General features: G+C 41.1%; 2 protein-coding genes and 1 pseudogene across 5 annotated transcripts; 2 read left to right on the top strand and 1 right to left on the bottom strand.

Moving 5' to 3' along the window:
* Window positions 1–4,121: 4,121 nt before the first annotated feature.
* On the bottom strand, window positions 4,122–15,743 carry lrrc32 (leucine rich repeat containing 32). The gene is made up of 4 exons (XM_088321715.1): window positions 15,557–15,743; window positions 12,046–12,139; window positions 5,865–7,668; window positions 4,122–4,997 (listed from the first exon to the last, which is right to left on the bottom strand). Exons 2-4 carry the CDS (start codon window positions 12,133–12,135, stop codon window positions 4,840–4,842), a joined length of 2,052 nt encoding a protein of 683 aa, XP_088177841.1. The 5' UTR covers window positions 12,136–12,139; window positions 15,557–15,743; the 3' UTR covers window positions 4,122–4,839.
* Window positions 10,558–10,703, top strand: LOC148349813 (5.8S ribosomal RNA; annotated as a pseudogene).
* A 3,223-nt stretch (window positions 15,744–18,966) lies between the features above and the next one.
* On the top strand, window positions 18,967–24,095 carry LOC148349811 (serine/arginine-rich splicing factor 1-like). Of its 4 annotated transcripts, XR_015847433.1 has the most exons (6): window positions 18,967–19,471; window positions 21,259–21,419; window positions 21,500–21,672; window positions 22,809–23,054; window positions 23,297–23,395; window positions 23,674–24,095. XR_015847433.1 is itself a non-coding variant. In XM_088321718.1 (5 exons), exons 1-4 carry the CDS (start codon window positions 19,278–19,280, stop codon window positions 23,004–23,006), a joined length of 726 nt encoding a protein of 241 aa, XP_088177844.1. In that variant the 5' UTR covers window positions 18,967–19,277; the 3' UTR covers window positions 23,007–23,054; window positions 23,297–24,095. The 4 variants fall into 4 exon arrangements, 2 of the variants coding, with proteins under 2 accessions (XP_088177844.1, XP_088177842.1); XM_088321718.1 differs by having other exon boundaries at window positions 23,297–24,095; XR_015847432.1 differs by having other exon boundaries at window positions 18,968–19,471; window positions 22,809–23,395.
* The last annotated feature ends 642 nt before the right edge of the window (window positions 24,096–24,737 follow it).

Raw genomic sequence — 24,737 nt, 5'->3', positions numbered from 1 at the left:
AGCAGTTTTTGAGAACAAGTCACGGCATTTAGATGAACCCATAACTAACATTTCAGTCTTTTTAGAATTAAGGCGCAAGAAGTTGAGTGACATTCTTTTATCTCAATGAGGCAGGCATCCAAATTTCCACAGTTTAGTGTAGCAGTTTCCGCCATCGGAAGATATAGTTGGGTGTCATCAACGTAGCAATGGAAACTGATATTATACAGTACTTGCGAATAATATCACCTAATGGAAGCATGTAAATGCTGAAAAGAAGGGGGCCAAGTACCGAACCCTGTGGAACACCACAGGTAACACGAAAGGGCTCAGATTTAATTTTACCATATTTAACACTGTGCGTCCTAACTGAGAGGTAGGATCTGAACCATAAGAGGACGGTTCCTGAGAGACCAATCTATTTTTCCAACTGGTTTGGTAAGATATTATGGTCCACGGTGTCGAAGGCAGCACCAAGGTCCAGCAGCAGCAAGAATGGACATTTCTAATTATATAATTCTTTATTAAAAAAAAACATTTTTATAGCAGTTTGGGTATTTCTGCCTAGTATTAGAATTATTATTTTTTGAAATTACAAAATGAAAATTTTTTGTACCTCTCGGGAGCACTACATATGACACACTGTCCCTTTAAAGTACAACAAACCCTTAAAACCTTCATAAATGATTACAGTAGATATGTTTGCAGTTTTTGTGGTGGGTAGATCATTTTGATGTGCTCATTTTTTAAGTATGATGAAAAGGTGTGATCACCCCTGCTCTCGCCCATTTCTATCAAAATGTAAAATTATTTTGAAACAAATAAATAAACCAAATGCTCCCTCTGGCCGCTAGAGGACGGTGCTGAACTTGCCTTGTGAGTTGATTCTGGTGTAAAACTGCATTAACTCTACTGCTAAAATAAAAACGTTAACACATTCAATACCAAACATAAATATATCGCCCCACCACCACCACCACTATCGACCCCCCCATTGTTTGTGAATAAATGTGTTGTGTTTAGAAGAGATCACTTGTCATCCATGGTTATTATATGTAGGGTAGGCTACTAATGTTGGCTGAAAGATAAAGCAATATACTGAAAGACAAATATTTGGAGTCGACATTTTTCACTAATCTGGCACGCCTCAGAACAGAAGGTCTGGATCTGGCCCCAGATCCAAACTAAGTTTTACATCCCTGGATAAAAGCATCATCTTTACCAGCACTATAACCAGATTGTGTTTAGACAGGAAGTGAATCCAGATCGAATTTTTTTTTCTACAAAGAGGGTTGGGTAGGGTTACTTTAACTGGATTACTTTCAATTACTTTTGGATTACTCCAATACCAAATATGCTAATAAAAGACAAAAGAACCTAAATATGAATAAAATTACTAAATTTTGTGCTAGCTTGGGGAGTAACGGAATTTATGGAACGGCAAAAATGATGTTGTCAAGCTGTTTGGATTTATTTTTATTTTGTTTCTGTCGCATTTTATGTTAGTTTTTCCAGAGATCAAAGCCAGGAGAGAAAGCTTACCACGTGTTGTGAGTCATAATTTTATTCATATTTAGTTTCTTTTTTCTTTTATTAGCATATTTGGTATTGGAGTAATTCAGTTAAAGTAACCCTACCCAACCCTGTCTACAAATGAATAAATTATCCTCTGCTGCTTTAAAAGTAATTAATGTTCATCACCTGATTATGAATGTCGCAGGGGTTTTATCCTTCTGTCCTACCTTTTCTTTTTCAAAAAATGTGCTATTTTTGAATAGCAAAGAGAAGTATAGAATTTATATTAAAAAAGAAAAAGAGCTTTTTAAAATTAATTTATATTTTTCTCTGGAAATCTTTTTCGTTTCTTATATTTATTTTCCTGTACCAGAATCTTTGTAGGAGGGAGGGAGAACTTTAAAAAGAGTCAAAATTGTATTTTTCATTCGCGTGAGAAGCATATTTTCTTCCTTTTTGTACAATTTGGATGTTTCGACGCGAGACTTAGACAAGCAATATAATGATGTCTTTCCTCTCTAACTGTCATATCTGCATGCTCTTTGTGTGTTGCCTCAACCACTGCTGTGAATCTTTGCCCCAGCCTCAAAAAGATTCCCTTAACTGATTGGGGGTGTTCCACCTGCTTGGGTTCAGTGCAGTCCAATAAAAACAGTGCTTTCTTTGTACTCACAATAAGCTTGCAGTCGCTTTTTTCTGCACTTCACAGCACAATGGCATATGTCAATCATTATTAATGTTTTAACCCCAGGGTTTGTACGAGTGCTTGAAATCTTTTAAAATGTTTGAATTTTAATATTGTGTTTTTAAGGTCCGGAAAATACTTGAATTTTTTCTGAAGTGCTTGAAAATACTTTGAATATTTTCTATTGCCATGTTTCCCTGAAGTCTGACTCGATAGCCCACGATTTTTGAATTTTTGGGGTGTGTAAAAACGACGCCAATGGTGGCTTCAGTCCTCATTATCGAGCTGTCATGTGAAGGGTTACTGCCTCCTACTGTCACATTCACTTGGACAGGTTTATCACACGAGTCATGGAAATTCCGTCTCTTTTTCAACAAGCAACTTTTTTGGCTCGACTCTTTTGGCTCCCACGATTTTATTTTTGGGATATATTATCAATAGAAATAAAACTATTATGCACCAAATTATTTAATAATTAATAATTTAAAATTTTCTGCAGGGGATCACTGCAAAACATATGAAATATGGTAAAACACTTTATACAGATTGAACAGATTTAAAATCGAACAACGACAAAAATCCCTGAAAATGCACAACATTAAAAGATGAATTAAAACTATTAACTTTTCAGTGCTATAAATAAATTATAAAATGGGAAAAAAAGACTATTTAGAATTCTGTTTTAACCACTTTAAACACAGATCTTCTTAAAAACACACACAAATATAAATTAAAATAAGTAAAACAAAAAGCAAAAGATCGGCAGTCTTTTAAAATTGATAGATTGGATGCACTGTGCTTCAGAGCAATCTATATCATTAAAATGAGTCCAAATTTGGCTTATCAACAAGATGGCGCACAATTTTGCCACCTCCCTCTCGATCGGGGTTCTTAAACTCTTTTTACTTGGGGGCCATTGGAGCTAGGGTCTAGGCGCTGGATTTCTTTTATCGAAGATCTGGAAAAATTGGCCTTGAAAGTGCTTGAATTTGGCCATGATAAAGGTGTACACCCTATATTGTGTATACCCGATGTTAGATAGATAGATAGATAGATAGATAGATAGATAGATAGATAGATACTTTGTTCATCCCCGAAGGGAAATTCACATTTCCAGCAGCATCCCTGAGCTGAGAACAATCGAGAACAATCGAAAATAACACGGGAGCTGCTGGAGTGGCTGCCATTCGTGACGGCGCCGGAAGAAAAGATTCAATTTGAATCATGTACAAACAAACAAACAATTGAATCATGTACCAACAAACAAACAAACAAAATATTCATGTTTCAATAAGTGGAGTGTTAATAAAATGGGGGGAAAATAATTTCTGATACTGATATAACCAGGTAAAACTAATTTTAAGTTACCTGTCCAAATGAATGTTGTGCCATCTCACCTTTCCCACTCAATGACAATAAAGGTATATTCTATTCTATGTCATCTACTCTTATTTCGTTGTTAACCTATTTTTAGTTTCAAAATTAGCGTTTATCTGCACTGATAGGGTTTAGAATTATCATAAATCTATTTTGTGTCAGAATAAGTTAGACAGTAATACACTCTGAATTTTAATGACATGTATGAATAGATAGAATAGAATAATAATAATTCTATTGTGTGATAGTTCGGACAGATGTAATGTTTAAGAACTTTATTTTCTTGAGAACATTGGCTTCTCAAAGCATTTTACAGCATTGTGCCTTTGCCGTTTTAGCAAACGGAGAAAGAAATCGAAGCTTTAATCACATGTCCCCTATGGTCACTGTCCTATTATGGTGGTTTAGCTCGATGTCATATCGATGACACTACACCTTCAATTCTGGAATGACCAATTAGTCCACCCTATGAATTCCTATTGATTCAGTTTACCGTCAGTTGTTCTGAATTCGTGTTTGTTTCTCAAATACTGTATAGTCACGTTTTTTTAAAGAGTAGCTTTTTGATCTCAGGCGGACTGCTGAGCGTCACCATGAGTCACCGGCAGCTCACAAAAAACATAAACTAGGAAAGTGCTTGAGCAAGTGAGGTCTACTTCAAATGAATCTCCTTAAGACCTCTTCCGAATCTCTTTAGATCATCCTAAAACACAAAGTTGTTTTTTTACTCTCACATTTCAAAAAATTCTTGCTGTTTTATTCTGTGTGGTTCCTTATTTTTGTGTCACTAATCAACGCAAGTGTGGTTTTACTCATCGAATCAAATAAACAGAGTATGACCACTTGTGAGTGTGATGTAAACAAAATTGTCTAGACATTCAATTGTGTTTATTATGGTTGAAAAAAAAAAGCCAAGATTCAATCTCTGCTTTCCTGTACAGCTTCTTCATCACGGGACACTTAGTATTAAGTCTGTTTTGACAACATCTCATTGGCAAGTTAGTTACCATGCTAGTCTCCATTAACAAAGAGTAAGCTTGGTCAAACTGTCAGTAAAAGTCTTCAAATGTTTTTTATCTTCATGTAAACATTGGTATTGTACAATGGTGGTACGAAAAAAACAGGCCTACTCTAAATTTTCCCCAGTGATTTAGGATCTAGTATCAGTATTGTCACACTTCGCTGCCCCTCAATGCTGAAGAGAGGCTAATCTCTGAAGAGCAGGATGATGCTTTACACTGAAAGAAAAATGGTGACCAGATGATGGAGGTGTTGCATCTGAGTCAAATTGAGAGGCTTCTTCTTCCACTGGTAACCAGTGCTATCTGTTTCATCTGGGTGAGCAAACCAAGAACCAAAAAAACCCATTTGAGAGGGATTGGCGCTGCCAGGTTGTACTTGCCCAAGACACACCACAGGAAGTGGTGCCCCGACGATCCACCTGGTTAAGGGATCCAAAAACTTTAAAAACATGTTAATGACAGCAAGCGCAAACTCTGAAGCTAACTTTAGGGCTAGGCGTTTCATCAAAGTTGAACAGTGTCACACTTGATATTGCAAATTTGAGTGCTCAGTTGAATAATTGAGCAATCTTGGCGAGTATAAATTATTCAACCTTGCTTTTGTTAGTGTTCACAGATATTACTAAAAAATGAAGCATAAAGTGCAGAACTTCCTCACAGAAGGATAAGTTGCCAGACTTTTTGGCAACATACTTGAGAAATTTTTAAGACCTTTTGTAGTGTTGTTAGCTTTTGACCGGCGAACCCCTACTCCAGAATTTCCACCCAGAAATGTTTGCAAGTTTTTAACTTAATGAAGTGTTGTACAAAGTCCATCCTTCAATTCAATTTTGTTTGTGGAATCCACCTTTTTTTAATCGCCCTAAGTGCCCATTTTATTGATTGAGGATGAAACCACAAACTTTCAGCTTGAGTTAATAGCCAATATCAGTTCAACTGCTTTCAAAAGGGAGCCGTGATCGGTCATGACCTGAAGCCTGGGACATTGTCAACTCATCTTCTCCCATCTGCATTATAACCAGCAATGGATAAAACAAGTGGATCCAGGTTATTAAAATCATAAACAACAAACACAATATTCAGTGTTGTGACTATTACAGGTCAATCCAACGTAATATTGTTAGGTGAGCTTTTGGTTCCACGTGCAGTTTAACCAGGAAGTCAATACCATCTTTTAAGTTTAAAAAAAATATATATATATCATTGGTATGCTTTGAAACAATTTGCTCAGTCAGTTATCCTTCATGTGCTAAATCTTCCTATGTTTTTTTCCTTTCTTGACTTACCATATTTTACCAGCAGTCCCGAGGCAATCAAAGCCATGAACACCATCACAACAAGGATCATGATGTACTTTGTTTTTTTGGGCCTGCTACACATCTCCTGATTCACTGTATTGATGTTCAACGGTTTCGAGCCTTCGTGGAGAATGCATGTAGCTGCCTCGATGTCAGGCACAACCACCTCAGAGTGCTGGAGTAGGCGTACCAAGTCATGGTTTCCGCAGCAGCTGAGCGGATTGTCACCCACATAGAGCGTCTTAAGCGAGTTTTCCAATGCAGCCATGGCAGTGGGCTCCAAAGTGACCAGGCTGTTGTTTTGCAAGTTGAGGGACTCAATGGACAACTCTTGTTTCCATGAAGGGAGGCTGGTCAGGTGGTTGGTCGAAAGGTCCACCACCTTCAGGCACCTCAGCAACGATATGTCTGTGTTAAGATGTGAGATGTTGTTCTCCTTTAGAAGGAGCTGGACCAGTGAATGCTCTAGACCAGACAGTGAGCCTTGGTGCATCTCAATTCCAGGATTGAGGGACAAGTCCAGCAGGCTTAGTGGTGTGTTGGAAAATGCTCTATAAGGTAAACTCTTTAAGTTGTTCTGAGAAAGGTAAAGGAGCTTAAGTTTTGGAACTGAAGACAAAAAAACACAACTCTGGGAAATTGGGACTGAATTTATATCCGAGGGACAAACTTGTAGATTGTTCTCTTGGAGCTGTAAAAGGTTCAGACTTGGAAGTCTCTGGAATGTTTGATGAGCAAGGGTGCGAAGGTTGTTACCTTGCAGGAAGAGTTCTTCTAAAGCTTGCAGAGCGCCTTCACCAAAGGAAAGTCGCTGTAGGATATTATGGCTAAGGTTGATGGTCTTAACTGCGGGAAGAAAGTCTTTGTTTGTCAAAGAGAACAAGGACATGCAATTGTTGCTCACATTTAGGACTTCGAGCGACATCATGGTTTGAAAGAAAGACTGCGGCAATCCTCTGAGCTGGTTGTAACTTAAATCTAAGTGTTTCAAGTGCTTCAAGATGATCTCAGACATGTTTGTCTCAGACATGCCCATCAAATCGACACTCTGCAGGCGGTTGCATGATAGGTCCAGTTGCCGGATTGTGTTGTTGAAGGGTAGCAGGGGAAAATGAAGAAGTTTATTTTCACTAAGATCCAGAAAGGCGAGGCGGTACGGAACATCTGATCTGGTGCTATGAAAGCGCTCCAGGCTGTTCCTGCTGAGGTTTAACGTTCTTAGGCGGCTCAGATTGAAGTCCGTTATGCAAGTGAGGGAGTTCTTGGACAAGTCTAATTCGTTGAGGCTGTCAAGCGAATCAAAAGCGCCGTCTTCAATCTCCAAAATCACATTATCATGAAGGATAATCCTCTTTAGGGACGATGCCCCGCTGAAGGTGTTCTGCGCAACCTTTGTGATACTGTTGCTGCTCAACGAGAGTTCCACCAGCGAAGGAGAATCCGCCAGAAAAAAGTCCGACATTCCCGTGTACAAGCCGTTACTGGAAAGATTCAGGGACTGCACGGCTGCAAGCGTTCCGATTTGTATTTTGGCCAGAGCAAAGACGTTGAGGCGATTCACAGACAGATCCAGGACTTTGAGGTCACGCATGGTCTCAAAAAGTCCCGGCTGAATGAAGTGGATCTTGTTAGAGTGCAGGTCTAGGTGACGCAGGCCTGTGTGGCCAGCAAGAGTGTTGCGGCTGAGATTCTGCAGCTGGTTGTTGGAGAGGTCCAGTGTTCGGACGCCCGAGGGGAGGCCGCTGGGGGTGCTGGTGAGGCTCAAATCATTGCAGACTACGCTCGTATCCACCTGCCAGGCAGACAAACACAAAAACTGATGTTAGAATTATGTCAAGGAAATACAACAAGATGTTCGAAGCATACTTTTGATTTACAACGCCAAACATGTGAAGAGGTTTATGACCGTTAATCAGAGGTGGGTTGAGTTGCCAAAAATTGTACTCAAGTAAAAGTACCTTTACTTCAGAATAATATTACTCAAGTAGAAGTAAAACAAGTCATTCAAATTCTTATATATATATATATATATATATATATATATATATATATATATATATATATATACTTATATATATATATATATATATATATATATATATATATATATATATATATATATATACATATATACATATATACCAGAGCGGGCAGCACGGCGGTGCAGTGGTTGGCGCTTGTGCGGCACAGTTCATTTCATGGGAACCTCCTACGTGGGTTCAAATCCAGCTCCAGACTTCCTGTGCGGAGTTTGTATGTTCTCCCCGTGCTTGCGTGGGTTTCCTCCGGGCACTCCGGTTTCCTCCCACATTCCAAAAACATACATTTCAAGTGAATTGGCCGGTCCAAATTGTCCCTAGGAGTGAATGAGCGAGTGAGATGTCTGTCCCCGTGTGCCCTGCGATTGGCTGGCAACCAGTTCAGGGTGTCCCCTGCCCACTGCCCGGAGATGGGCTCCAGCCCCCCGTGACCCTAATGAGGATAAGCGGTACGGCTAATGAGATGAGATGAGATATACCGGAGCCATATCCCCCTAGTGGGAGGTGGCTAGAGTCAAGAACACAATCACATTTCTGACTCTTTCTGGGAGATTGATACAGAGAAGGGGATTCCCAGCCCCCTCGCTCAATGCAACTGATGTGTTGGGAGTCATTAGGTGACCAAACCCCCCAATTCCAACCCCTAATGTCGAGCGCTAAGCAGGGAGGCAATGAGTACCAATGTCGTAAGTCTTAGGTATGACTCGGCCGAGGCTTGAACCAGCAACCTCCCAGTCATTTACTTGAGTAAAAGTAAAAAAGTACTTGGTGGAAAAATTCTCAAGTACTGAGTAGCTGTAGAAATGTCTTTTTTTTTAAACAACCAATCAGATCATCAAATTATCAAGTTCATCCAATCAACAAGAAATTTGAGAAATGAGTACAGAAAAAAGAAAGAACAATAATTGATTTCACTTAGAATGTACTTCTTTGTTGATTACTTTCTCTTGATATACTATATTTAGGAGACCTATTGAGTTCATAGTTGAAAAGATATGGCCAGAGGACCGCCACAATTTACCACTCAACAACACGACCACCCATTGCCCCCCTTCAGTCAAAAAAACAGCCAATAAAACTGTCTACCTCTCCAATTCCTCATTGAGGTCTTTCAGATTCTCAGAATACTTGCGGTTTTTCATGAAAAGCTGCTTACAGGCTGACAAAGACTTACAAAGACTACCCTCTTTGTAAGAAAAAAAGTCCCTTTTGTTTTGTACTGACCCCTTTTGAACCTTATTGTTGGTGATTTAGGAACCTTTACTAGATGATGTTAACATGCCTATTGGTTGGTTGTTCCAAGCATGTATTCCTTTTTTTTATCAGATCATGGTTGTTTCTACTCTAGCTTGAACTGAAAATGGTGAGTGGTTAGGGGATGTAACTTCCAAAAATAACAGTATTGTACATTTTAGATGTCCAGTATAAGAAGCTTCTTAGTTTCAAAATATTAGCATAATGCATAAACAAATGGTCTCTGATCAAAGTCTTTGGGTTAAGGATAGGGATCTCAGTTCGAACAAATCGTCTCTCGTCCAAAAATTTCGAGAAATTCTTGCTTCGCTTTTCGTTCAAAAAATCGGAGTTCGGACGCCGGTACGCTAGGGTGCGATGCTGAGCAGCGTACGGGTGTAGATCGTGTAGATTGCCCCCACCCCTCGTGAAGAACTGTTATCACGTGCTCGCGCACTTCTTTTCGCTTTCGCTTTTAATATCGGTGAACGGAGTGTTTTAGCCCCTAATTATGCCTCCAAAGAAGGTCGGTGCAAGCAGCAAAGTTGCTACAGGTGAAAAAAGAAGAGTAGTGCGTACAACTATTGCATTTAAAAAAGAAATAATAGCAAAATATGAAGAAGGTGTGCGAGTTTCCCTTCTTTCGAGGGAATAGAGCATGGCTCCTGCAGACCACCACAAAGGTAAGAAATCCTATTTATAATTCTTTTCTTTATCCTTTAACCGCTCACCACTTTTTGTGGAGACCCGGGTGCTAAATGACGTGTAAACGACCTGATTTTTTTATTTTTACACGTTCATGTTAGCGTAATCTTTCGTACGGAAGAGGGGGGGGCAGCGTGGGTCACTCCCGGGCCGTGCAACGGAGCGAGTTCGGCGGACGCGGCGTCACACGGCGCGATGCAAGAAAAGGCGGCAGGCGTGATCGGGCTACCCCCGCAACTGGGCCCGCTCGTCCGACGACCTCAGTAGCACGGCGCGACGACAGGCGGCCGTCCGTGCGCTACGGACGTGCGCGGGACCCCCGTAACTGGGGAATCCCCCTCGGCCGACGACCCTAGCACGACGCGCCGTTCTCGTTTCCCGGCGGCTTCCGCTTCACCGCCCCCCCTAACCCCACAGGTCCCCCCAGCTACCCCTTTCCCCCGCGGCCGCCCATCCGTCGGCCGGAGCCATCGAGGGCCGTGTAGCGCGCGCGTGGGCCGCTAACAGCGGCCTCTGCGCCAAGCGCCCGACCCGCTCGGCTTGTCGCGGTGTCGTGCGTATCGCACCCGAAAGTACCCGTGCCGCGGGTTAGGGGCTCACTCGCGGAAGCGACCGAACGGCACCCACGGTGCGGCGCAAGTATGAACCCTGTCGTGATTTTTTCTCCGATCGTCCCGGGCGGATGTAAAATCGCCCAGCTGTACGACTCTTAGCGGTGGATCACTCGGCTCGTGCGTCGATGAAGAACGCAGCTACCTGCGAGAACTAATGTGATTTGCAGCTGCAATTGGCTGGCAACCAGTTCAGGGTGTCCCCTGCCCACTGCCCGGAGATGGCTGGGATGGGCTCCAGCCCCCCCGCGACCCTAATAAGGATAAGCGGTGCAGATAATGAGATGAGATGAGATTTTTTTTTTTTTTTTTTTGAAGGGGCGTCGCTACTTCGCAGATTTTCACTTTTAGCGGGTGGTTTTGGTCCCCATTAACCGGGTCTAAAAAATAAAAATTAAAAAATATATATATTATTATTATTTTTCTTTTTTTTTTCTTTTTGAAGGGTCGTCGCTACCTCGCAGATTTTCACTTTTTGCGGGTGGTTTCGTTTCCCATTAACCGGGTCTAAAAAATAATAATAAAAAAATATATATGTATATATATATATATATATATACCGTATATATATATATATATATATATATATATATATATATATTTATATATATATTTTTTATATATATATATATTTGTATTTTTTTTTTTGGAAGGTGCGCCGCTACTTCGCAGATTTTTACTTATCGCGGGTGGTTTTGGTCCCCATTAACCGCGATAACCGAGGTCTCACTGGATTCAATTGACAACATTCTCAAAAACCTCCAGAGACTGGTTAATAGAGGTGTATTTGGATTGTTTTAAAACTAAATTCTACAAATATGCGATTAATCAACATCTCGTGTTTGGATAAGTGGGAGTCTGTTAAACTTATGACTCTGAGGAAATCCCTTGGGTTGAATTCTGATTTAAAAGTCAGGTTAGGAGGGTTATGGTTTGACTTGTGGAAGGTGGAGGAGTTTCAAGAGGTTAGATAAAGAAAAATAACATGAGTATGGCATAATATGTTTGAATAATAGTAGCTAGCAATTACAGTTATGTTTCCATTTAAAGAAGTGCCCTACCGTTTCTTAGCAATTGCAAAGCCAACTTTTGTCACTATGTCCAATTTTTTTCTGTTTTGTTCTAAAACAATTTTATTACCTTTTAATATCTAAATTATGATACAGTCCTTCATCATGCTTTCTTATACTTATCATGACCCATGTGTGATACAATGACTTGTCATTTGCCTTAAACTCCTGGGAGTAATACTTATAACCATCAAAAAAGAGGAAGCGGGATGATTTGGAATTTTGTATTCCTGGTTTGTTACCCAATTACAACCTGCCTACACAGTGTCAGTAATATAAGGGCAGTAGATATGGTGAAACCTGGAGCAAGAAGTCAAACATGATTCACCAGGAATAGCTCTAGAGTGAAGTCAAATAAATGAAAACAGCTCAAGCAGATAAGGAATCTCATCCCCTGTTGCTATGTGCAACTTGTCTAAATAAACCCACCCTTTTATGGTTTATTTATATTAAAATGCTAGGAATGTGCTTCCCCTGAACAAACACAAGAGAGGGAGTAACTTTTACTTACAATGCGGCACGAAGGGCCATCGTGGTGAGGGTGGACCGCCTCTAATATGTAGCCAACCAGAAGCAGGAGAAAGAGCGGGAAGGCGACCATGTTGCTATTGGACAAGGACATCATCAATGGACCCGTGCACAAGCATGCTAAAAGTTATAAAGCCTTGTGAACAAACGCTAAGAGGAAATAGACCTCTGCTGACCAATGACTTAGCGATTTATACCCTTGCAAACAACAGGATAGGGGGATTCTTTTAAAACTGGTTATACAGAAAGTCCACAAGGTTGCAAATATTAAGAACCAAAGCACATTGTTATGTTTCTCCATCTTTAAATGACTTAGATTATGGGTCGGACACCTATGGCTCACGGGCCATATATGGACCTTTTCATGAGTACATATGGCTTGGCAATAAAATAGAACTTCACCAATAATTTCAAGTATTGTTACATATGGAGTGGATTAACGTGCATGCATAGCAGAGACCATGCTGAAATCTCAAAGGTTTTGGCCCATTACATCTGAGACACAATTTTAATTACAGTTTACAGTCAAGGTGTCGCACTAACAGACCTCGTTTGGATATAAATCGCTAAATCATACTTTATTTGAAAGCTCATTGAAAAATCTGTGTTCAATATGAAGACACTTTATAATAAAAACCCACACAACATACTTTAAACACCCAAAATCTTTAGCAAAGCATTTAGAGCAATTTGATTGGATGAGCTGTAGGAATGGCCGGAGCTATACACAGGACGTGTGCACTTCTTCTTCTCTTCGTCCAGCGCCGTTTGCACAGAAAGTAAATATGTTGGTATCCTCATTTGCAGTATTTTTTGACATTTTTACCCTAAAACTTGGCTTGTAGCTTGTTTGGAAACAATTTCTAGGGCAAAAATGATAGTCAAAATTAGCCGGTCAACTACGATATCCGCAAAATGACGACTCGGCGCTACTACATAGCAGTATTTCCATATTGATGCCAACGAGTTGAATTGAGAAATATATGTCCCTAAAAATGTCCAAGAAGAGCTTGTTATTTTTGTTTATACCTCTACATATGACATGAATTTGCTCATATCTAAAATATCCCGTATCTCGAGCAAATTTTCCTGATACGAAATAACAGGAGAACGATCAATTTGTTCCCAGACATACAAAAATATCCAAGTTAACTCTAAATTGTAGCCATTCAGTGGTAACTTGGGTATTTTTAACACATCTTTCTGATCACTAAAGCCCATTCAGATTGTAATTGAACATAAAAATGCAGTAATAAGACGAGTAAGATGACAATAAATTGACTTTAACGCCCCGGTTTCTAGTGGTAACATCTGGAAATTCTCATAACTTTTATTTTCTCTTGTATGTTAAGCAAAATGTATGCTCCGATGTAGATGTATCACTGAATTTAAGGGCCGTTTGCGTCTGTATCGCGGGTAAAATTTTGCGTTTTTTTTTTTGCCCGTGGTTGCCCGCGATGGAAAATGCGCAAAATTGCCCAACCCGCTGTTCATCGGTGTTATGCCCGCAAAACAGACGCCAGCGACTGTTCCGCTTCCTCATCGCGTCATTCCCGCGTCATTTCCGCGTGTGGACCACGGGTATAAAAGCTGCCGAGCCGGGCTGTAGAAATCATAACCGCTCAAGACACAGTCCCGTGAGATCAAGATTTCAAGCTATGGCACCGAAGAAGCCAATATGTTATTATTGTAATAGTTTTTCATTTTGATTTTATTATCTTGTTATGAAATGAAAAGAAATGTCAAGAAATAGAAATGGATTAAGACGAGGTCACTACGGTGACGGGGATCCATGTTCACCCCTTGATGTCTCGAGCACAACTGACGTGTGCTCGGCAAATCGCGCTGTATATACGCGGAGAAAGGCGTTTGACCGTCACACGCGTTACACGAGAAAGGCTGTGTGACCGGGCCCTAAATCATAACATGTTATATATTTCTAGTGATTTTTTTTCCAATGCTACTATAATGTTTGTGACTTAAATAATTAATAACTGAATAATTAATAACTCATAAGCTACATTACATTAAGTTGTTACATTATTTTACATAACATTCAACTAAATGTAGCTATTTTTCAAGTTACATCTGGCCTTTTAACGACAGCCATTACACTAATGTGGACCTCCTTGAAAATTAGTTGGACACCCCTGAGGAAAATACTTTCACAAAATTTGTGACAGATAGTCAAGTCTTGCCATTGTCAATGTTTGGACACACGTCCTAGGTCAAACAACGCGTTTCTGAGCTGAAGGCCGGAATAAATATTGTTCTGTGCAGTGGAGGTATCATTACGTCTGATAATAATAAATTAAAGATTGGAGTCATGGTAAAATGGAGTTAAGAAAAACATGTTTGCTTAGAAATGTCCTTATTTTTGAAAGAAGAGCTCTGTTTTTTTTACAATGAAAATAACCTGAAACTAATTAGAATTACACCCCTACAATGTTAATTTGGTAAATGACTATTTTAGCCGCAAATGTCTGTTTTGAAGCAATACCCACATATGTTTATAGAGGCCCATTTTAAACAACCCCCACTACAGTGTGTTAGAAGGCCAATGGATGATTGGAAAATCCTTGTGCAATGGTGTTAGCACAACTGAAAACATTTCCGCTGGTTAGAAAAGCTATGAAACTGACCTTCCTTTGATCAGTTGAGTATCTGGACTCTGGAGCGTCAAGTTTGTGGGTGTGATTAAAATTTCAGAATGTGTCAAGTGTATATATTTTGTGTTGATGTAAGATGGTGGAATCAAACCTCTGTCAAAATTGGTGTGAGAAATAAAAAGTTTAAAAAAAATCTTTCAGAATGGCCAGAAAAAAAATAATGAGAAACTCGACAGTCTATTTTCATTCCAAGAATTGAAGGCTATTCCGTGGAAGAAATTGCAAAGAAACAGAAGATCTCCCATATGGTGTGTACTACTCCCTTCAGAGAACAGTACAAAGTAGAAAGAGAAGTGAGAGACCCCACTGCTCAACCAAGCAAGAGGACAAGGTCATTGGAGTCTCTAGTCTGAGAATTAAAAGCCTTACAGGACCTCAAGTAGAAGCTACATAAGATAGTACCCCAAAGCACCAGTGTCAACAGTGAAGAGGTGACTCCGAAATGCTGGCCTTTAATGTGGAGTGAAAGAAAAAGCCATATCTGAGATTGGTTTAGAGAATATAGGAATACAGACATAGGACAACCTATTTGATAAATGTATGACTTTTTCATAGAAAACACAAAATTGTCTGGGTGACCCAACATTTTTGAACGGTAGTGTAAGTCTCAGGTTTTTAGGGCTATCAAGTTGAAGTTGAAGACCTGTCTTTTAAAGTTTAAGAACCAGAGTCAACCCAGGTCTCATGGCTGGAGTTATTATATATTCAAGTACAATTAGATGACCTTTGAGCTTTTAAATTATTTCTCAAGATTTTTCAGTCCGATCAATTTGTTATCAAACCAACTATCCATTCTATTATAAACTCTTAGGTCATGTACCTTACCCCAGCTGACCATAAGTCTTGCAGCTTGTCTCGACCGCCTCGGCTTCACATCCTTGGAATGTCTGGTGCGGACCCGGCCTTCTATCACCCCCTAAACCGTGGACCAATGTGAGCCCCTCTCCAATTCCTAGCGCTCCCCTCAGCAGACTATATTTTCCCTTCTTCTTTTCGACGCCGCTTGACTCGAACTGCTTGTTCTAGCATCCTGTGAGAACATCCTGCAGGGCCAGCCCACCCCCTGCCCTGCTACTCCTCCTCTTCCCCTCTCTTCCAAGGGAAATACCTTAAAAGGGGGGTTGGCAGGCCGATTGGATTCCTGATTTCAAGGAGACACATGTTTATGTCTTCCGCAAATACCCCTGATTTATTAAAATCTCATTAATCCACCTCCTCCCTTTTTCCTCTCTGTTATCTTCTAGAGGAATTTGGGGCATTTCAGTGAAAGAGTTGAAAGGCTACATCTGCTTTAGATTTGCGAGAAAAACAAGCTCTTTATGTTGCATTTTTATGACACAAGCATTTTAGGATGGGAGGCATTTATGATTCCCACATCCTTATAAATTATGACGCGGGTTATTGTCTCATGACTTTTTGATTATTTGCGCCACAAATAACAGAGTAAGGCTAATAATAAAAATTAGAAAGATCAGGTAATAACTTTGTTATCTTTGTCTGTTATTAAGAGTTTCTGTTTGTTGCAGTTAAAAGATTGAGGTTCTTGATTTAGATTTTTTTCAAGAGAGTGTATATTTACATTTGTGTGTAATCCGAATTCTTATTTATTTAAGGAATTTCTAATTTAAAATGTCTAGTAATGACACCTCTTTATTATTTGAAATGTTACGTTGTTTATGTATTTTATTTTTATCACCCAAATGTGTTGATAAATTCATATTTTACAGTATAATCTCAATGCAGTTACAGTATTCATTTCTTGGAGGTAATAATTTAGTTAAGTTTTTATTTTACAAAAACACAACAATGCCTCTCAGATTTTCAAACGAAAGGAGAATTGATTAAATAATGATGTGTGTTTTAACTTATTGTAACGTCCAGAAGACATTGGGAAAAAAGGCGACGTTTTAGCAGCGGGTCGCTTTATTTGTCAACTGGTTACTGTCGGACGTAACAACAAAAAAAATACTGTAAAAATGCGACAACTCAACTGCTCTCAAACCGCTACTTATGAAATCTCTCTCACTCACATTGAGTTCCCGGGCACCTCTCTTGCCCCGCACTCAGATGCATTCAGGTAACACAAACAGTAGGAATTTACAGAACATGACAATGTCACACATTTACATCAGCAGAGTTGCTACACCAACCTATCTCTGTGGAGGGCCACCCATCTTCCCTCAGATGGCAGCATGACGCTGTACACCACCTCCCCAAGCTTCTCCAACACCTCACATGACCCTATCCAGTGACAGTCCAATTTAGGGGAACGGCCCTTCTTCCTTTTTGGGCTGTAGACCCAGACTAGGTCACCAGCCCTGATTCATCTCCCTTTTGCCCTTATGTCATAATTCCTTTTCTGTCTGAGCACAGCGGGGGGTTTCTCCATCCTGTCCTGCGCTGGCTGGCGAATTCTGGTCACTGTCTGTGTGTCCGCGGGTCTTCCAAATATCATTTTCGGAGGTGTTCACGATGTAGAATCCTGTACGGTGGACCGGTTGGCCAGGAAAAGTAAGGGGGCGGTGCATGTACTAATCACGTTGGTGTTCCTTAGAGAGGATGGCAAATTGTTTGGCCAGAGTTCTGTTGAAACGCTCAACAAGTCCGTCACTCTGAGGGTGTAAAGATGTAGTCTGAGTCTTCAGCATTCTTAAGCGCTCACAAATGGCAGAGAAAACAGCCAATCAAAGTTCCTTCCTCGTTACAATGGATAGCCTCAGCCACTCCAAACCTGGCAAACATGCCCTCAACCAGCACATTAGCAACAGTCTCTGCTTCTTGGTTTTGAATGGCCTATGCCTCCAGCCATTTTATAAAGTAATCAATGCCAACCACAACATAACGGTTTCCCTTGCCTGTGCGCGGGAACGGACCCATTATGTCTACTGCAACTCTCTCCATTGGGGCCCCCATTGCCAGCTGCTGGAGCCGGGCGCAGGACTGATCTGGGGGACCCTTATGCACTGTGCAGAGGTCACAACAGCGGCAGAAATCCTCAACATCCCTCTTGAGATGGCCCAAGTAGAAACTTTGCCGGAGACGATGAATGGTTTTGCTAACTCCGAATTGTCCTGCTCAGGTTGTTCTGTGACAGGCTTTTAACACTGCTTCTCTTGAGGCTGCGGGGACCATCACCTGCGACCTGCTCTTTCCTGTAGCTGGCTCTTTACAGACTATCTGGAGCACTCAGTTCTTCACTCGTTGAGCGCAAACATTTCAAAAAGTCCTTTAGTGGCAGGTGAGAACCCAGCGACCTCGCCCCACTGTGGTTTGCATCCAGAGTCTCGCCAGCATAACACTGAAGGTCAGCATCCCGCTCCTGATGGACTCTCTATTGAATAGGGTCTATTCATTGCAGAGTTGATTATTTGGGCCACTCTGCAAGCCGGTCCTTCTCAGCTGCGCATGGGGTCCCGCTCCTCCTCAGCGCGGAGCCCCTCTTCCGGGGCCTCCCTGTTCCCCAAATATGGGCAGTCGTCAGGTGCACAGCGGCGCCAGGACATCACCCCAAAATTGCCGTGGTAAACAACAGCCATGTACTCCACTTTGAAGGTATGTGATGCCAGTTCCTCCAGCCAGCATGCGAGTTGCCCCTCTGGCTCCTTGAAGGACATCAACCACTAGAAGGCTGTGTGGTATGTTCGGATAGTAAAGGGCATGCCACACAGGTAATACTGCAAATGGCTTATAAGTCTCACAATGACTAGGCGCTCTCTGTGCGTCACACAGTAGCGCCATACGACTTTATTGAAGGTTCTGCTGAAATACGCCATCACTTTCTCACCCTCTGGACCCACTTAGCTCAACACTGCTCCCATACAAGCGTCTCTGGCATCATTGTCCAGGATGAACAGTCATGGTCCGGGGGTTGAGAATGGTGGACTCTGTCAGCGCTTTATTCAGACAACTGAAACCCTGCTCACAGTCTGAAGTCCAGGCAAAGTCTCTGTCCTTCTGCTGTAAGCAAAACAGGCGTGCAGCGATACATGAGAAGCTCCTCAGTTCTCTCAGGTTTAAAGAAAAAAGAAAGAAAATAAGACAAACAAAAAAGAACCAAAAACAGAAGACTATTTTACCTGCACGAAATGTTGGATGGCAGTGTATGCAAAATTCCAATTAGTATTACTTAAATATTTCCACAAAGAAGACATGTTGGCAGGAGAAAAAAAAAGATACATTCTCAAATTAGTTACTGCGATGTCCTATAGGTGGCATTGTTTACAGCAGAATCCCAACTACCTTCAAATTATCCAACGAAGAAGAAGTAGCAGTTGGCGGAAAGTGGACAGTTTAGGACTTTGGGGGAATTAGTTCGATCTTTCTCCACTTTAGAGTTCGAACTTCTCCCGCAACCAAGTTGTTCAAGATTCTTCCCTGGGTCGTTTCCAGTGACGAGGCTGGACAAGTTGACCACCGACACCTCATTCTCACCAACAAGAGGAACGCAACCGACACGTTAGTTAGCTGCGCTTGCTAACCAAGGTAGCTAGCCAATTAGCCCAGCCACTTCCACGCCACCACGTCCATTGTGTGCTAGCGAGCTAGCATGTCTGGCGGAGGTATTATCCGCGGACCCGCGGGGAGCAACGACTGTCGCATCTACGTCGGCAACTTGCCGCCCGACATTCGCTCCAAGGACGTCGAAGACCTTTTCTATAAGTACGGCTCTATCCGCGACATCGACCTGAAGAACCGACGAGGGGGCCCGCCATTCGCCTTCGTTCAATTCGAGGATCCCAGGTGAGCGTGAAGCGCACGTTGGATACACGACAATCCTAGCCATTAACGTGTATTTTTTAATGTTATAATTTAAGCGTAGCAATATTTAGTCTGTTTTACTGGTTTGCAAAAGTGGTTTCGAGCTGCAAGAACCATGTGGCCAAAATGAACATGAAACAATTCCCGATTTCAAGTTCGAAATACATTTATTTTGTTTATTATGCGATCAAATGTTCTACTTTTGCTGAGGCTGCATAAAGTGAACGTTTTAACTAATCTTTGATTGGTTATTATAATCTGATAATCTACTTTAAGTGATGGACACATTTTTCCTACGAATAAACATTGTTAGAAAGGCATTTTATTAGCAAATGAGTGGTTCGGCCAATGTAGTAAGCGAAAACTTTTATTCATCAAAATTTATGAAAAACTTGGAGTATATTCAACATGGGAATTAAACCACCGACGTGGGACTGAAACCTTACATCTAATAATCACTTAAAGCAAATGCCAAAGACTATTAAACAATAAATGCAGGTTTTTCCCGAACATTGACCATATAGTTTCATACCTTTTTCAATAATTTGTAAATTAATTAATCTCACACATAAGTTGGCTTAATATAGTTATCTTAATAATGTGAAATTTGTGACGATAATTTATGTAGACATAGTGTTGTATTTTAGTACAACTCAAATATCCCATCATTATAGAGTTGAAGGGAATTTGGAACATATTTACTCTGGTGGCATGTCCTGGCTTGTGTCATCATTGCAGGCTGTCAAGCACCTTATGTCATATGTGTGCTTTTCTTGGATGTGGTCAAACGTTTTCATCATTCTTGGGGTCTGGGTTAGTGTTTGGACTGCCCTTGAAACAGGTATTTTTTTACTTTCACTATTGCCCAAGACACAATAGGAAATGGTTCCCCTCACCACCCTAGTGGTTAAGGGATCCAACCAACCAGCTGTTTTTACACTACACTAATAATTGGAAACACACAAAAACACAAGTATAAGCATGATCACTATCCAGCACTCCCCTTCCCCACTATTATCTAATCTCTTCCACCCTGAACAGCTTTTCTAAAAGTAAGTCAAGAGCACCCACGTGGGGTGGAAAACGTATAAGGGCTCTTTGAGCTAATTTGGACATTGCTAACAAATACTCAATAGAGAAAATATTCTGTATATCTATCTACCTTGGTCATATCCCTCAAGAGGGGTGTCCGACAGCAAGACAAACGCATACAATAATAAAGAAAATAAAAATAAATTAAAAGAAAAAAATAGCAATAAAAACACACAAATTTTGGGAGCATGGCCAACCCAAACACCCAAACAAGTTAGGAACTTCGGCACCTAAGTTGGTCATGCTTTCGTCCCTCCAAAAGAAACGGGACACAATAAAGCGGCCATGTCAATCTGGTCAAGGTGAAGCAACGCACTCTTCTGTTCAACAGGGCCCAGCAGCTTTCACTGGTTTACCCCTGCCGCATCATACAGGTGCCCTGCCCATCCCTTAGACCGTGTCCAAACATCCCACTATCCTTTTAAAACACCTCTCCACTCCTTCCTATCACCAACAAGAGCTCTAGCTTCCACTAGATTTAGACACAGGGAACCACTAACTTGTTTCACTCCCTATTCTTACACATGGTCTGCTGTTAACATAAAAACTCTTCATTGCTTCCAACAACTTTCCACCCACTCCTCCTAATCGGTCGTTGAGATTTTCTAGAAAATCTCCATAATTTGTAGTGAGCCCTGCTCTATAGTAGATAAATAACCTTGCACTTATTTTTACAGGGATGCAGATGATGCAGTATATGGTCGTGATGGCTATGACTATGATGGCTACAGGCTGCGTGTGGAGTTCCCCCGAAGTGGTAGAGGGGGAGCCGCAGGTCCCCCCAGGGGGCGATACGGACCTCCATCCCGGCGCTCCGAATACAGAGTGATTGTGTCAGGTGGGCCTTGGCTTTCTCTGTGTACTGGTCTGGTGTAAAATTTACAATCCACTCATTTTGTTTGTGTTGTATTTGTTTAGGTCTTCCTCCTAGTGGAAGCTGGCAAGACCTCAAGGACCACATGCGAGAGGCAGGTGATGTTTGCTACGCTGATGTGAACCGCGACGGCAGTGGTGTAGTGGAGTTTGTGCGCAAGGAAGACATGACTTATGCAGTTCACAAATTGGACAACAGCAAGTTTCGCTCCCACGAGGTAAGCAGGAGGGGCAATACCCCAAAAGTGGTTTAAAATTAATTTGAGGTGGGGCAACATTTTATTGAAATATGGGGTCAGTAAAACTTGCACATGAGTTTTAAGTACAGTAGATTAAGAGAAAAAAACTTTGGCAGTGTAATGTGTCTAACTACAAATGTGTAAAGCAAGGCTGAATTTATTTTCACCTGATGATTTTTTTTAGTGGCTGTTTTGCTGAATAATGTTCAACGTTTCTTGCAAAAATTATGTATAAAACAACTTAATTTTATTTAAATTATTTTGATTAGGAATTTAATTGGTAGCGAGGGTATAGGCACCTAGTTAATTGGAAAGAAATTCAGGATACTGTTACGAATTTTTTATATATATATATATATATATATATATATATATATATATATATATACACACACACACACACGGCCTGGCCCAAGGGTGGGATTACACATGTTTGTACGTTTTCTAAAATGCTAACAATGATAGTAATAAAATTTACACAATTTATAATAACACCAAGAATTTTAATAATGAGCGCAAATCCATTGTGTGGTCATGTTGAACATTTTGATGTCCCCGTAACATCACAACAAAATCTCATTTATTTTCCGAACTGCTTAAACTAATACGGGTCGCAGGGGCCAACTTGGCTCCCTTTTTTGAATGTGGGAGGAAACTGGATTCCACGGGTAGAACATGCAAACTCCAGAAAAGGAGACCCGTAGTTGAAATTGAACCCGGGACCTGAACTCTGAAGCAGACGTGCTAATAGGATAACACTGCTTGCTACCATAATGTTTAATCCACATGCAGAGTAATCAAAAATACGGACTAGCCAAGTAAACTTTTTATTTGAAAAAACAAAACATTTTTTTATTATTTATTATACAATCTTCTGGCATGACATGGTTAGCCTTTTTCCATGCTGATTGGCTATTAGCGCAAAAGTTTGGTTTGATTTATCCTTTACTGTATCTATGGCGGATGGTAATAATGGAATTATATTATTCTTCTGTGCAGCCTGGTACGAAAATACCCATTGCCTGGTATCAATCCTGACCCGTTGTTGGCTGACCACTGATCCATTTTATCTTAATCATGCAACACCAAGCATTCGTTTTCTGTGCTGACTGCAGGGCGAGACTGCTTACATTCGCGTGAAGATGGACGGTCACCGCAGCCCGAGCTACGATCGCTCCCGGAGCCGAAGCCGAAGCAAGAGTCGGTCGCGCAGCTACTCTCCCGCCCGCCGGAGCCGGGCCTCACCCCGCTACTCTCCACGGCGCAGCCGTTCCCGTTCTCGCTCACGATCCCGCTCTCGCTCCCGAACCTAAACCAGACGGAGAGTGGAAGAAACATCAGAGTTGGATCCCGTTTACTATGTATTGCTTGTTAGCTCTGCTGTTTTGTGCTTTTTGTTGCCCCCTGCCACCCTTTTTTTCCCTCTGTCTCCACTGTGTTTGGTGTCTTCTCCTGCCATTTTACACACCATTCCTTGTTTTTGTTTTTTTTTTTCACGCCCTTTCCCTCCCACACCTTGAAAAGCTGCCCCTTTTGCTGTGCTTTTTTTCTCTTGCTTCTCCAAGCATTGTGTCCGCTGATCTTTTTGTCTGTCTCTCTGTAGAGATCAGAGCAGCAGGATAGGATGGGAAGAAAGGAAACAGTTCAAATTAGGATAAACAGGAGGAGGAGGAGGAGGAGGATACAAATGTGGCACGCAATGGTATGATGGTTGTGCCTTGACAAACATCTAATAGTGAAGCTGTGCACATGTATTTCTAATCAAAATGGCGCCCAATTATTTCTCAATGCATAACACCCCACTCAAGATATCAGTTTCTGCATCCATTTTGGTTGTAGAAGGTGCCACTTATTTTGACCTTCTAATTTTCTTTGGATTTTTTATTGCCCAACCAACTTTAGTGACATCAATGTATTTTTCCGTTGGGTGTGAAGGTGTGTTTCTAACTCCATTTCTTTGGTTCTGCTGGTATTCTGAAGGTCTGGACTGGGCTCATTGTCACCCCTTCCGGAGCTGGATCAGGATTTAGGATTTTTAGGCATCAGGATGGATACAAGGAGCAGGAGCGTTGGAGAATTTTGTTTGTTGTTTGTACTGGGAGAAACTCTCACATCATACCGTTCAGGCATAGTAGTTCCATATTCAAATCTAATTTGATGTTCCCAGAATAATACATTTGAGTAATTTCTCATGGCGGTGTTCTGACTTTTCTTTTTTTAGTAATATAACTGCCATTAAAAGAGCATAGATCCAACCGACAAGGGGCTTCTAGATGTGCGAGGAAAGGGGGGGGGGGGGGTTGGTTTTAGATCAGTGCCCTGATTTTTTTTTGATTTTTTTTTTACGTAGTCTCCAGTGTCATCAGAGCTTTATTCACTTTTAATAAAAACATTGAAACATATTTTTGTCTGGTATTTTTTTGAAAGTGGCCATGAAAGTTTCAGCCATTTTTTTTTCTTACATTTTTTTTTATTAGGCAATTACAAACATACAGCAATGAATCGATGACCATTTTTCTTTTTTTGGCCCTTAATGTAGTCCCCACCCCAAGATCATGCAGGACACCAGACCAAAAGCATACAGTTGCAATAAAACAAATGAAATTAAAAGTGAGAGAATGCATAAATATGTATACGCATATATGGACAACAAAATCTATCTACTTAGGTCATATCCCTCAAGAGGGGTGACCGACATCAAGACACACACATACAATAAGAAAGAAAATAAAAGGGAAATAACAAAAAAAAAAGAACCCACACAAAATGTTTTGGACCATGACCAACCCAATGCCTAAACACCCAAACAAGTTAGACACCTCGGCACCCAAGTTGGTCATGCTTTCGTCCCTCCAGATAAAACGGGACACCAGAAAGCGGTCATGTCACTCGGGTCAGGGTGACACAACACACTCTTTTGTTCAACAGCAGGGCCCGACAGCTTTCACTGGTTTACCCCTGCCGCATCATACGGGTGCCCAGCCCATCCCTAAGAACGTGTCCACAATCCCACTATCCTTTCACAACACCTCTCCACTCCTTTC

This window comes from Urocampus carinirostris, chromosome 17 (genome assembly GCF_059441175.1).
Source record: "Urocampus carinirostris isolate Australia breed hairy pipefish chromosome 17, RoL_Ucar_1.0, whole genome shotgun sequence".
Lineage (NCBI taxonomy): Eukaryota > Metazoa > Chordata > Actinopteri > Syngnathiformes > Syngnathidae > Urocampus > Urocampus carinirostris.
The sequence above is the reverse complement of the archived record's forward strand: the minus strand, read 5'-3'. Positions and strand labels throughout refer to the sequence as shown.

Bases quoted from the DNA above. Each gene is read 5' to 3' on its own strand.
- lrrc32 (XM_088321715.1), bottom strand. From the start codon at position 12,135: ATGGTCGCCTTCCCGCTCTTTCTCCTGCTTCTGGTTGGCTACATATTA. The intron at 7,669-12,045 runs GTAAGTAAAAGT...TCTGCCTGGCAG, and splicing joins ATGGCCCTTCGTGCCGCATT to GTGGATACGAGCGTAGTCTG. The intron at 4,998-5,864 runs GTAAGTCAAGAA...TCCCTTAACCAG, and splicing joins GGGACTGCTGGTAAAATATG to GTGGATCGTCGGGGCACCAC.
- LOC148349811 (XM_088321718.1), top strand. From the start codon at position 19,278: ATGTCTGGCGGAGGTATTATCCGCGGACCCGCGGGGAGCAACGACTGT. The intron at 19,472-21,258 runs GTGAGCGTGAAG...TTATTTTTACAG, and splicing joins GTTCAATTCGAGGATCCCAG to GGATGCAGATGATGCAGTAT. The intron at 21,673-22,808 runs GTAAGCAGGAGG...TGCTGACTGCAG, and splicing joins GCAAGTTTCGCTCCCACGAG to GGCGAGACTGCTTACATTCG.